This window comes from Acomys russatus, chromosome 24, assembly GCF_903995435.1.
Source record: "Acomys russatus chromosome 24, mAcoRus1.1, whole genome shotgun sequence".
In the NCBI taxonomy this organism is placed as follows: domain Eukaryota; kingdom Metazoa; phylum Chordata; class Mammalia; order Rodentia; family Muridae; genus Acomys; species Acomys russatus.
The window spans coordinates 20,118,106-20,131,120 of record NC_067160.1 but is presented as its reverse complement, the minus strand read 5'-3'; the positions used below and the strand labels follow the sequence as shown (position 1 = coordinate 20,131,120).

The following is a 13,015-nucleotide window of genomic DNA, read 5'->3' as shown; positions in this document are numbered from 1 at the left end:
CTCACGTCAACAGCGGCCTTGGTCCTTGGTGCTTACTAGTAGTGACTGACTAGCCTCACATTTTAGAAACTCAATGGAAGTTGGTAGCAACATGCTGAAAAGAAGTTTGAAGCCCCAAATAATCTTGCAGACTTTGTTTTCTGGGAAAGAGATTCTGATTGCCAATGTTTTTGATGGGTGTGGTAAAACCCTGAGGAGATTTTGCAATGTACCAAGCCAGAACTATCCACTGTTGTTTTTTCACTACAGACTATATAGGCCTTGTGCAAAATGTCCTCCTAGAAAAACCATGTAGTCACCTGGTAGGTCAGGCTGTCCTATCTGAAAGTTCACTGGATGTCACATATGTATTGTTTATCAGTTAAGACTAGGTCATGAGTTTTATTATCTTTGGTAAAATCTCACAATCTCTTGTCCATATATAAGTTCATTGATTTACCCAAAGCATTATTACCATATTTTCATAGAGCAAATACACATTCTTTTGCTGAATCATACTTGCCTAACAGTGTAAAACAGAGTAGAAATACTTTACAAATGGTCTATATAAACTTGAAAACTTCCAAACTCTGAAACCTGTGAGAATTGGCATGATATCCAAAGTAGAGAATTCTATGCCTCGCCTAATGGCTTGGATCTTAGTGAAAATGCAGGTGCATGTCAAATTTTATACCAAATTACCTTCATGTGTACTGGAAGACTGTGAAACATAAATGACTGTCTTTTTTTATTTAGGATTGGGCCTAATAGCTCAATTGGTATGTTAGTGTTTAAAAATACAAGAAAATATTACATCTGAAAAATATGGGACTTCAAAGTTTCGAACAAGGGACATTCTCGTATAGTTGCGATTCATCTTCCTTATATGAATGTAGGTATTAAAAGGAGTTGCTGTTACTTAGAATCTGTACATTGGTGTCCACACCCCTAGTCAGCATCTGTGTCTTCTTATTTTTCTATTCTATAACCTAAACCTATTCATAACTTACCTACTCACCTTCAGTTATATGCTTGTGATTAACAATAGAAATTGAAATGTCACATGAACTTATTAAGGATGGAGACAGTACTAACAGAAGCGATGAATTGTTGAGAAAACGGATAAAGTGGAAATGTTTATTTCAAAGTGAGTGGGTAGAGCCATAAATTGAAATTAAAATATTTACATTTAAAATATTTAAAAGGCTACATTGAATATGGTAACATATGGGATTTGAACCAAATAGACCTCTCTTGTGCCTGTGGTAGTGAATTCTGTGCACTACCTGCATGTCAGTGCATTCACATCACATATGTATCTGCAGATATGAAGCAGGAACCTGATATCATTTTCTCTAGTGATCCTACTAATTCTCTGAGAGTCTCTCTTCCTATAGGTGGTAGCCTAACCATAGCAACTCAGTTTAGTGTCAAGAAACCTAAGACACAGATTCTGTTCTCTTGCAACCTCCAATGGCCATGGAGACACTGTTTGGTAAAAATGTCTCAATTGAATATGTTCCCTACTACCTAGGGCATTTTTGATCTTCTAACAGCAGCTCAGGTAGTAGATTAAACAGAGTCTGGACTAACCTGGGTTTCCCCAGTCATGGACACTTTTGCTAAAGCCCAGTTTCATATTTTATGGCTGCAGGAATTGGGAGCTTGGTTTATGATGAAGCTACTCTCCAGGGTCAGACTGCATACATGTCACATAACCTGCTCAAGAAGTTAACTAGAGACTATTCCTCTATATCATACACATAAGGAATATTGTGCAGTATCAGACATAACAGAATTCCAATAATGACAGTGTCCTGCTTGCATATTATTCCTTGCTTGAAATACCCAATGATATATCAGTTCCATTGAACAATATTTTACAAGGATTTTAAAATCTTCTTTCCCAAGGCTACAGACATCATCAGTTTTTAATTTCTATCTTAAAATCTAAACTACACATTAACTGGGTGAGTTAGTGTTCACCCAGAACAGCTGTCTCCTTTATTAGGGCTAGGCATACACTCACATTTTTCTGATCTCCTTCATGAAGATTGTCCATCCTTTGACCTCCTAGTTACTGCATGTCCTCTTACCTACCTTCAAAGAGCATATCAAATACCATATACAATTGCATCAAGTTTCCTGACTGCCCATGTCCATTTTTGTCAAATTGTCTCATTGCTCTGTTAGCTATTTCATAGATGCAGTTTCTGAAGCTGTGGTGTAGCCAATGGAATAAAAGAGTTGCTTAAATATTTAATAGATAGGCGATATAGTCCTGATTCTATTTATTTTTTGGATGTCTGATATGGAGTCAATTACTTATCCCATTGTGCCTTTTGTCTTTTTTAATTTTCTAATTGGTTTTTTTGGTTATTTATTTACTTCCTTATTTATTTTTATCCTGAGACCAAATTCTGGGCTTTCTGCTTCTCAGGTAAGTGCTTTACCTACGTCAAATCCCCAACTCCACGTTCTCTTTTCTACAACATTGTAGTAGAATAATTAGGACTATGATGGTTGACTTTGTGAGTAGAATTCCAATCCCTTTAAATATACATAGAAATCATAATTCCTAGCACCCCAGAATGTGACATTGGTTGAGGACATGGTTGTTGACTAGAGTCTTTTAATTAAGAGAAGGTGCAAGTAGAGTAGTGCAGGTTCATAATTTGCACTACCAGTATGACTGGTACTTATTAAAGGAGGAGACAGTATTGAGGGAGGAAAACAAATCAGAGCTTGGAGTGATGGGGCCCAGGGGATACAACATTGGCTCCTCTCCTAGAGGCCTGGACAAGAGCAGAGTGCCTCCATCTCTTTATCTCGTAGATGGGGGGGGGGGAGGATAAATTACTGTCATTTTAAGTCCTGTTCTTTGTGCTCTTTCATTGTGACTGTTGGAAGAGCCTGCAGCTGATGAGCATTCACGAGTTGAAAAGCTCAGGGGAGCAGCGGATATGTGTACTTAGCGGAACTTACTTTCATCAGCTATATTGTTTCTCAGGTTATAACATTAGTGACATGAGTTTAGCAGCCTCATCATAGGTGACTGTCGCCTAAGCTCCATCCTAAGACACACCACAGAAAAATGGCTAGCAGGAAAAAAAAAAAAAAAAAAAAGGGATATGCCTGAAATTAAATAAATAAATAAATAAATAAATAAATAAATAAATAAAGCAACTTTGAACAAAGTACTTCACTGGTTTGAGTTAGTGATATGTTTATTGTCCAGTCCTCTACAAGCAATAGCAGAGAAAACAGAACAATTTAATGTACCCTTTAAAACTATGACACAACATTTTACACAACAAATTTATAATACTATAATATAGGCATATTGCATATTAGAGCAGTTATTTTGAAAAATAAAATGTAAAATAACTAATTCATATCAAGTTAATTAATACTTTCTCAGTGCAATAAAGCAAACATTTAAAATACTTATCTTCTTTTTCTGTTGGTTGAAATTATCTATGATGACACCAATGAACAAGTTCAAAGTGAAGAATGACCCAAAGATGATAAAGATGACAAAGTAAATATACATGTAGAGGTTGTATTCATATTTTGGCTGCTCATTTACCTATAGAAAAAGGTAATAGCACATTGACAACAAATTGTATTAGTTTTGGTCTCACATAGGTTGACAAGGTAACTCTGAGGAGACTGCGAACCTAGAAAAAGTTAATATGGTAGAAGCACATCTATTCAGTAAGCTGGTGTTATAGATGCTTACACTGTACATATGCACTATCTTTAATGATCGTACTTGATCTCAGACTCACAGGAAAAGTCACTGGCTAGGTGACTGAAAACAGACAATTCATTTCTAGATGAAACTGTAAAAGTAGTGATGATACCAGATTCACATTAATTTTATCATGTTTCCATTGGCTGTTAAAATGTCTTTTCTGGATCTCAGAGGAGCAAAAACTAGCCAGTAAGCTTTAAAGTTTATTGGCAAGGAATTTTTTTTCAAGGTGTTTCAAAATATAAAAACAATAAAAACTATGAATAAAAATCATTTCACTTTTAGTTTGATCAGCTAGTATTTGCTGCTCGCTGGTTGCCACTAGCCTATTGTCAGTGCTCCTTGGTGGATCCTCACAACACACCTGTAATGGAGACACTGGGTTATTGCATTTTTTTTTCCAGCACACTGCTCAGAGTTGGCTGCAAAATTTGAAGAATGTAGCAGACCCAGAATTTACATAAGGCCCATCTCCAAATGGTACACTCCTAAGCACTTGACTACAGCAGGGTGAAGCTTTTCATTGTATTTGTTCATAATTAGGGTGCTAGAGAGCTGTGGTTCAAATTCTAAAGCTAAACTAAAATAATAGTTTTAGGTTGATCAGTACTTACATTAACAGAATCAACTGCTGCATACATAATATCCATCCATCCCTTGAATGTTGCCTGTAAATACATTTGTAGAAATTGTATGTGAAACACAGACTCTAAAATTATCATATAGTTTTGTCTATTTAATCTTATAATATCTACAAGTAACATCAAATTAGTTTTGTTCTGTTTAAAAATAGCAATTTGACATTAAAATGCTATGATCTTTTTAAACCAGAGCATCACATACATTTATTTAAGATGTTAAAGCCATGTTAAATCTGCTGTAAATTTTTTTAAAAGGACATTCTCTAAGCCTTTTTCCTAATTAAGCATTTCAAAATTGTTACAAATCCTTGTGCATTTTACATACAAACTTCTACTTCCCAAAAGTGGAAGAGAGTTTTATCTTTAGGGTTAAAAAACAATTTGTCTTCATTTTTCAAGGCTTCTCTATGCCTCTAGCAAATTCTTTTTACTCCCTTGCAAGATAAACAGAAGTCCCTCAGTAACTACTTGGTGGGTAATAATTGCAACTGTGATAGGGGTTCAAATTAAAACAAATGGTCAATTCTGGATGAATAAATCTAAAATTCAAGAACACTGTCCTCTTTATCCATACTTATGGGGCACATGTTCCAAGAAAAAAAAAATCAAGTCTATTTGAGAAATCACATGGCATCTTAAATTCTAGTTAGTAGTATATTTAAAGAGTGATTTACACCCTCCACTCCATACCAAGTACTCATGAAAGGGGTCACTTACAACTTGAAGCAGTGACAGGTAACCAAGCCCAACATTATCAAAGTTCACTTTCAGGTTTTTCCATCGCACATTTCCACTAACATTCATAAGAGCTGCACACTCAGAATAGTTCGCAACTTGAGATGTAGAAAATCGTGTTCCATCTGTAGTGTTAACACACTCATAGAACTTGCCAGCAAACAGATTGACTCCCATGATGCTAAATATTAGCCAGAATATGAGACACACAAGAAGCACATTCATGATGGAAGGGATTGCTCCTATGAGTGCATTGACCACTACCTGGTACCCAAAAGAAAAAATAAGACTAATTAGGATCAGTAGACAATGTCAAGCAGGATTAAAGGTATAAAGCCAACCAACCAACAAGCTATATTGAGTAGCTTATATATAACCATCAGTAGTGGGCTAAGCAATACAAAGTGTGTCACAAAACCATGATTTTTGATTTACAAGTTTCATGATTAAGACAGAAAACTTCCCAGCATAAATGGCCAAGATAATATTACACTTCAAATAAATGAAAAAAAAAAAAGCCCCCAAAGTCCTGATACCACTAAAACAAATTCATAAATCTACAAACTTTACAGAAGAGAGATACGTAAACATAAATGATAAAAAATGAAGTACGTATTTACAGTCTCACCATCCTGGAATCACCAGCATTCAGAAACCCATTCTCCCGTACTGTGAACATACTAGTTTCTACTAGATTGAGTTACAGTTAGGAGTCTTTTATTGGTTTGACTTCTTTAGATTGGGATGATTCTTTGCAATGAAGGAAATTTTCTTCAAGCTATTTTTCTAACTCTAAAATGAACTCTTATGTAAGTGCGTGGCCACATATAGGCAGCGTTGGCCACAGTGGAAGCTAACATGGTGTGAAGCTTGCTTTATGACCTTCCTCATCACTGCTGCTCAACCTTTTCTTTGCTATTGATCTTGTGATGTCACTGCTTCACTTTCCCCAGCACACCTTCTGGAGTAGTTACCTCTCCCCAGGTTTTCTTAATTATCTCATCCTTCAAAAACCTATATTTTTTTCTGACTCTTCAGTCCTGATCCATATCTGGGCACAAACGAATTAGAGCTAGTTTGTTAGAAAACAGTGTAGTGTTCACTCTTTCAACTTATTAAGCAGTATATCAAGACACTTGTGCATGGGGACACATTAGAGGCAGGTTAAATTTTTTCAGTATGGGTTACACTGTAGCCATCTGTCATCCATAAATAAAGGGTCTGACTCTGCTTCAGTTGAACCTCCTTCACTGTGACAGTCAGTGGACGGATGGTGATTTTTTTTTTCACCCCTCAACTGGAACAATAAGAATTACTGTGCAGGGATTCCAGGGCAGCTTCGTGGTTGTTCTCCATGGCATACTTTATCAGATATTACTAAATAGATGATCTCCAAAAAGGCAAGGAAAACAGGCCCAGAGTGATGTTTAGAGTGACCAGCTCCTCATCAGACTCACCTCTCCATTCTCATTTCAGTCTTCACCTTCTGTGCTTTTCACTGGCTCACATTGTATCTTGCAGTCCTTAGCTCCAAAGCCTAACATACTCAACTTTTTACATCAAATGTATAGCATCCACGCTGGGAGTGCCTAATGACTCGTGGCTTTGGACTGTCTTTGATAGTCATGGTTGTAGTGTTACCGCATTGTGAGATCTTCTTATCATATCTCAGGCATTGCTGTGGCATTCTTATAGCACTGTGGTTTAGCTATTATAGGACGATCCACGGAATGCTGTTTCCTTCACTTGGGGCACCCCACTCACAAGTGTGGAGCTATGCCCTATTTACCATTACACTCTTCCTTTTTCCCAGCACAACAACTGGCATGTGTATTAACAGAGTGATGGGGCAGCAGAGGAGCAGAGCCTCAGGACTCTGAGGAAACTACAGTCAATTGCCTCACTTGTACTGTTTTCTTTATTGCCCCAAAGTAACTCTGCAACTTGAAGAAATACTTCTATATTCAGGGTAAACATAAATAAATACTTGGAGCCTCAAAATATATTAAAATATTTTGATTCAGATCAACTTGTCATATAAAAAAAATGAATCAAACTCATTACTACCACCACCACCACCACCAACAACAACAACAACAGCCACAACAAAAACCTGTAACTTGTAGACTTGTTTTTTACTAAGCAAAAGAAATAATCTTCTAGGGGCAAGCATGTTCTTTGTTTATAAAACTCAATAGACAACGGTCAAATCCATAGGCCAATCATAAGTATGAATACAACACAACATTCTACCAAAGCTCAAAACACTAGCTTAAAGTAATGAATCTTAATACCATCTATGTGCATGAAATGGAATGGGAGCTTTGCATTCTCATGGTGTTTGTATTTTGCTTATTAGTTCTTTTGAAATATTGACCTCTCATATACTTGGCAACCATCTACTCTATGCATGAACTAGTAAAAGGTTACAGTGATACTTCAGCAAACAGAGCTAACAATACAAAGGGTGAAAGATCAGCAGGTTCTCTGATATTTATACAGGGATGGTTAAATCAAGACTTTATCATTTGGCAAGATCTACAATCTACAGGGGTTTGTGTGTGTTATGTTTCTATGCACACACACACACACATGTACCAGGTATCAGTGAGCCAGGTTCTAATGAAAGCAAGACATTCTACCACTGAGTTATATCCCTGGCTTCTTTTGAGATGAGTCTAATTACATGGCCTAGGCTAGTCTCTAAATCATGACCCTCTTTTCTCAGTTTCTGGAGGTAGCTAGCTAGGCTTAGTTAGAAGCCTGCATTTCTAAAAATCCCCATCAATGTTGACGATTTGTGGGTATCCATGACTCTAAAGTGAATAAGCCAGACTAGTCTCTATGTTAAATTGCTCATAGATTGCAATTATAGAAACAAATGAGTAAAATATGATGAAAGTCTTGGGTATGTGGTCATAGAAAAAAGGATGTTTGGTTATGTTTTGTGTTGGGCAGACAAGCAAAAGTCAAATGCAATTTAATGGTAAGAGGTATTTGTATTGATGACTACTGCATTGAAATTGGTGAGTTGGGGTTCAAAACAGGAAATAGAAGCACTCTAAGGTGAGAGAACAGTATAGGCGGAGGAATCAGGCATAAATAATAATAATAATAATAATAATAATAATAATAATAATAATAATAATAATAATACTAAAGATGAATAGGACCTTGTTTAGAAGCCAGAGTGATCGAGTCATGGAATTGGACTGATTACTTAACCAGGAGCACCAAGCTCCCCACCCCACCACAGCAGGAGAACTCCACAGTTCGAAAGGAACAAACTATGGAAAAACCTACACACCCCTGAATGAGCGAAGAGCACAGACCCCCTGGAGAGCAGACCATTGCGGCAGCGGCTGCTGCTGCAGTGGCAGCACTGGTGGCTGCTGAGGTTGGCAGCTGGGAATGGCCAACCAGGAACCCTATGGCAGAGGTGATTGGCATGGGGTATGGTAAGAATTGCCGTGGGAAAAAGGGCTCAGCGCGTGGTCTGGGTCCAAAGAAACTAACTGGACTCAGTGCGTGGTTTGGGTTTGGGTCCCAAGTTGCTAACTGGACTCAGTGCGGCAGTTTGGGATCCCAAGATGCTAACTGGACTCACGGTTTGGGTTTGGGTCTCATGTCACTAACTGGACTCAGCGTAGCAGTTTGGGTCCCAAGATGCTAACTGGACTCAGCACTTTGTTTGGACTCCGAGATCCTAACTGGACTCAGCTTGAGGTTTGGGTTTGGGTCCCAAATCGCTAACTGGACTCAGCAAGCATTTTGGGCCCCATGAAGCTGACCAGGCTCAGCACGTGGTTTGGGGCCTGAGAAGCTAACTGGACTCAGCATGTACTCTGGGATCCGAGACGTTACTGGAAACCACAGGCCAGTGGAGCATCAGAGCTCCTGGCATAGGGAAGTCTCCAGGAGACAGGAAGTGGAGCTGTCCTCAGCTCCCATCATTTCTTCCTACCCACCACCCCCCCCCCACCGCCACCTGCCCTGCACCCATCCCCAGAGAGCCCCAATGCCACACAGGTGCCCAGAGGCTATGGGCACTTCGGCTGGGTTCAGCATGCAATCTGAGACCCAGGGCACTTGTGGAGCCCATGGTACAGGGTAGCTAGAGATGACTGACTGGGAGAGACCCACACTTCAGGTCTGGCTTCCTGGCATCCAGACCAGTGAAGCATCAGAGCTCCTGGTCTAGGGAAGTCTTGAGAAAATGGGTGACTGTGTCCTCAGACTCCCTCCACCCAACACCAGAAGCTACCTCGCAAAATCAGAGATGGCAAAATGACTAAACACCAGCATAAAATCATAAATAAACAAAAAAACAAAAAACCTAAAACAATATGACATCTCTAGATCGCAGCTTTCCCAAAGAAAGCAACCCAGAGAACTCAAACATAACTGAAATACAAGAAAATGATCTCAGATCCTTAGTAATGAGGATGATAATGGAAGAAACAAATAATATTAGTAATCAAATGCAGGAAGACACATCCAAACAGGTGGAACACATAAAAAAGGCCTACAGAGAGGTCTGGAAGAAATTCAGGAAAATACAAACAACCAGATGAAGGAAATCAATAAAATAGTTCAAGCTCTGAAGGCCTGAAAGGAGGCAATGGCAGAAACTCAGGAATATACAATCAGAGGAAAGAAATCAATAAAACAGTTCAAGATCTGAAGATGAAAATGGATACAATAATAAAGACACAGACAGAAGAAAAACAGGAATGAGAGAGCTTAGAGAGGAAGACAAGCAACACAGAAGCGAGCTTTTCTAACAGAATCCAAGAGGAAGGAACAAATATCGGGTCTAGAAGAGACATCATAGATCCTGAAGCAACTATTAAAGAAAACGCTAAGTCTGAAAAATTCTGGACACAAAACATCCAAGAAATCAAGGACACCATGAAAAGAAGAAACCTGAAGATAATAGGAATTAAGGAAAGAGAATATGCTAGACTCCAAGGCCCAGAATACATTTTCAACAAAATCATAGAAGAAAATTTCCCCAATTTAAAGATGTTTATAAATATACAAGAGGCCTACAGAACACCAAATAGAATAGACCAGAAAAGAAATACTTCCCATCACATAATAATCAACACACAAAATATACAGAAAAAAGAAAAATATTAAAAGCTGCAAGGGAAAAGGGCCAATTAACATTTAATGGCAAACCTGTCAGAATCACACCTGACTTCTTAGCAGAGACCATAAAAGCCAGAAGGGCCTGGACAGAGGTCTTGCAAACCCTAAGATACCACAGATGCCAGGCCAGACTACTATACCCAGTGAAACCATCAATAACCGTTGAGGGAGAAAACAAAATATTCCATGACAAAAACAAATTCAAACAATACCTATCCACAAATCTGGCTTTACAGAAGTTACTAGAAGGAAAACTCCACCCCAAAGGGACAAGCTACAACCAAAACTACACCATCGCAAAAGCACAACCACACCAACTCTGTACTGTAACCAACATCAAAATTAAGGGAGTTAACAGTCACTGGTCATTAATATCTCTCAACATCAGTGGTCTCAATTCTCCAATAAAAAGACACGGTATAACTGAATGGATACATAAACAAGATCCAACATTCTTCTGCTTTCAAGAAACACATCTCACCCATAAGATAGACATTACCTCAGGGTAAAAGACTGGAAAAAATATTCCAAGCAAACGGTCACAAGAAGCAAGCTGGCATACCCATTTTAATATCTAACAAAATAGACTTTCAACCAAAATTAATCAAAAGGGATGAGGAAGGACACTTCATAGTCATCAAAGGTAAAGTCAATCAAGATGATATCACAATTCTGATCATCTATGCTCCCAATACAAGGGCACTCACATTTGTAAAAGAACTATTAACAAAGCTTAACCCACACTTCGATCCCCACACAATAATAGTGGGAGAATTCAACACCCCACTCTCACTGAAGGATAGGTCATCAAAACAGAAACTAAGCCAGGAAATAATGTGATTAATCAACGTCATGACTCAAATGGATTTAGAGGATATCTATAGACCTTTTCACTCAAACACAAAGGAATATGTTCTGGGCACCCCATGGAACCGTCTCCAATATTGGTCACATAGTAAGTCACAAAGCAAGCCTCAACAGATACAAGAAGATTGAAATAATACTTTGTATACAATCAGATCCATGGTCTTAGGCTGCACTTCAACAACAACAGAAATAACAAAAAGCCTACTGGTACATGGGAACTAAACAATTCTCTACTTATTGACACCTGGGGCAGGGAAGAAATAAAGAAAGAAATTAAGGACTTCCTGAAATTCAATGAAAATGAAGGAACAACATACCCAAAAGTTTTAGGACACATTGAAAGCAGTGCTAAGAGGAAAATTCATAGCACTAAGTGCCTTTATAAAGAAATTGGAAACATCCTACATAAGCAACGTAACGACACATCTGGAAGCCCTAGGGGGGAAAAAGAAGCAGAAACACCCAATAGGAGTAGACATCTGGCAATAATAAAAATCAAGGCTGAAATAAATAAATTAGAAACAAATAGAACAATTCAAAAAAAATCAGAATCTGGTTCTTTCAGAAAATCAACAGGATAGACAAACCATTAGCCAAACTGACTAAATAGCAGAAAGACACTATCCAAATTAACAACATCAGAAATGAAAAGGGAGACATAACAACAGACACTAAGAAATACAAAGAATCATAAGATCCTACTTCAAAGGCATATATGCCACAAAATTTGAAAATATAAGGGAAATGAACAATTTTCTTGCTCAATTCCACTTGTCAAAATTGAGTGAAGAACAGACAAACAAGCTAAATAGGCCCATTTCTCCTACAGAAATAGAAGCAATCATTGATAGCCTCCCAAGCAAACAAACAAGCAATCAAAAAAACAAAAACAAAAAACCCAGGGACAGATGGTTTCAGTGCAAAATTCTACCAGACCTTCAAGGAAGAACTAATACCAATACCCTTTAAGCTACTCCAAAAGACAGAAATGGATGGAACATTATCAAATTCATTCTATGAGGCCACAGTCACTTTGATATCTAAACTTCATAAAGACTCAACAAAGAAAGAGAATTTCAGAACAATTTCTCTTATGAACATCGATGCAAAAATACTCAATAAAATACTCGCAAAATGAAGACAGGAACACATCAGAGATACCATCCATCATGACCAGGTAGGCTTCATTCTAGGCATACAGGGATGGTTTAAAATATGGAAATCCATAAATGTAACCTACCATATAAACTAACTGAAAGTAAAATCCACATGATCATCTCCTTAGATGCAGAGAAAGCATTTGATAAAATCTAACACCTATTCATGTTTAAAGTTTTGGAGAGATCAGAGATACAAGATACATACCTCAACATAATAAAGGCTATATACAGCAAGCCAATAGCCAACATCATATTAAATGAGGAGATACTCAAGGAAATTCTTCTAAAATTGGGGACTGAGCAAGGCTGCCCACTCTCTCCATATGTCTTCAATATAGTACTTGAAGTTCTAGCCAGAGCAGTGAGACAACAAATGGAGATCAAGGGGACCCAAACGGGAAAGGAGAAAGTCAAGTTATCCATATTTGCAGATGATATGACTCTGTACATAAATGACCCCTAAAATTCCACCAGAGAACTCCTACAGCTGATAAACACCTTCAGCAAAATGGCTGGATACAAAATTAACTAAAAAGTGTCAGTAGCCTTCCTATATACAAAGGACATCCGTGCAGAGGAAGAAATTAGGGAAACTACACCCTTCACGTTAGCCACAAGCAATATAAACTACCAGGAGTAACTCTATCAATCAGGTGAAGGACTTGTTTGAAAAAAAATTTCAAACTCTGAAGAAAGAAATTGAAGATGACATCAGAAGATGG

At 37.9% G+C, this 13,015-nt stretch overlaps 2 protein-coding genes across 2 annotated transcripts in view; both read right to left on the bottom strand.

The window, feature by feature from the left end:
- The window catches only part of Scn9a (sodium voltage-gated channel alpha subunit 9), a 156,453-nt gene that overhangs the window by 8,187 nt on the left and 135,251 nt on the right, over nt 1-13,015 (bottom strand). The window contains exons 22-24 of the mRNA XM_051167159.1: nt 5,095-5,376; nt 4,351-4,404; nt 3,431-3,568 (exon numbers count right to left, since the gene is read on the bottom strand). Of these exons, the coding sequence (XP_051023116.1) occupies nt 3,431-3,568; nt 4,351-4,404; nt 5,095-5,376 (474 nt within the window). The remainder of the gene's footprint in view (nt 1-3,430; nt 3,569-4,350; nt 4,405-5,094; nt 5,377-13,015) is intronic.
- Nucleotides 1-13,015, bottom strand: part of LOC127207716 (sodium channel protein type 1 subunit alpha) — a 278,089-nt gene that overhangs the window by 205,438 nt on the left and 59,636 nt on the right. The window lies entirely within an intron of this gene.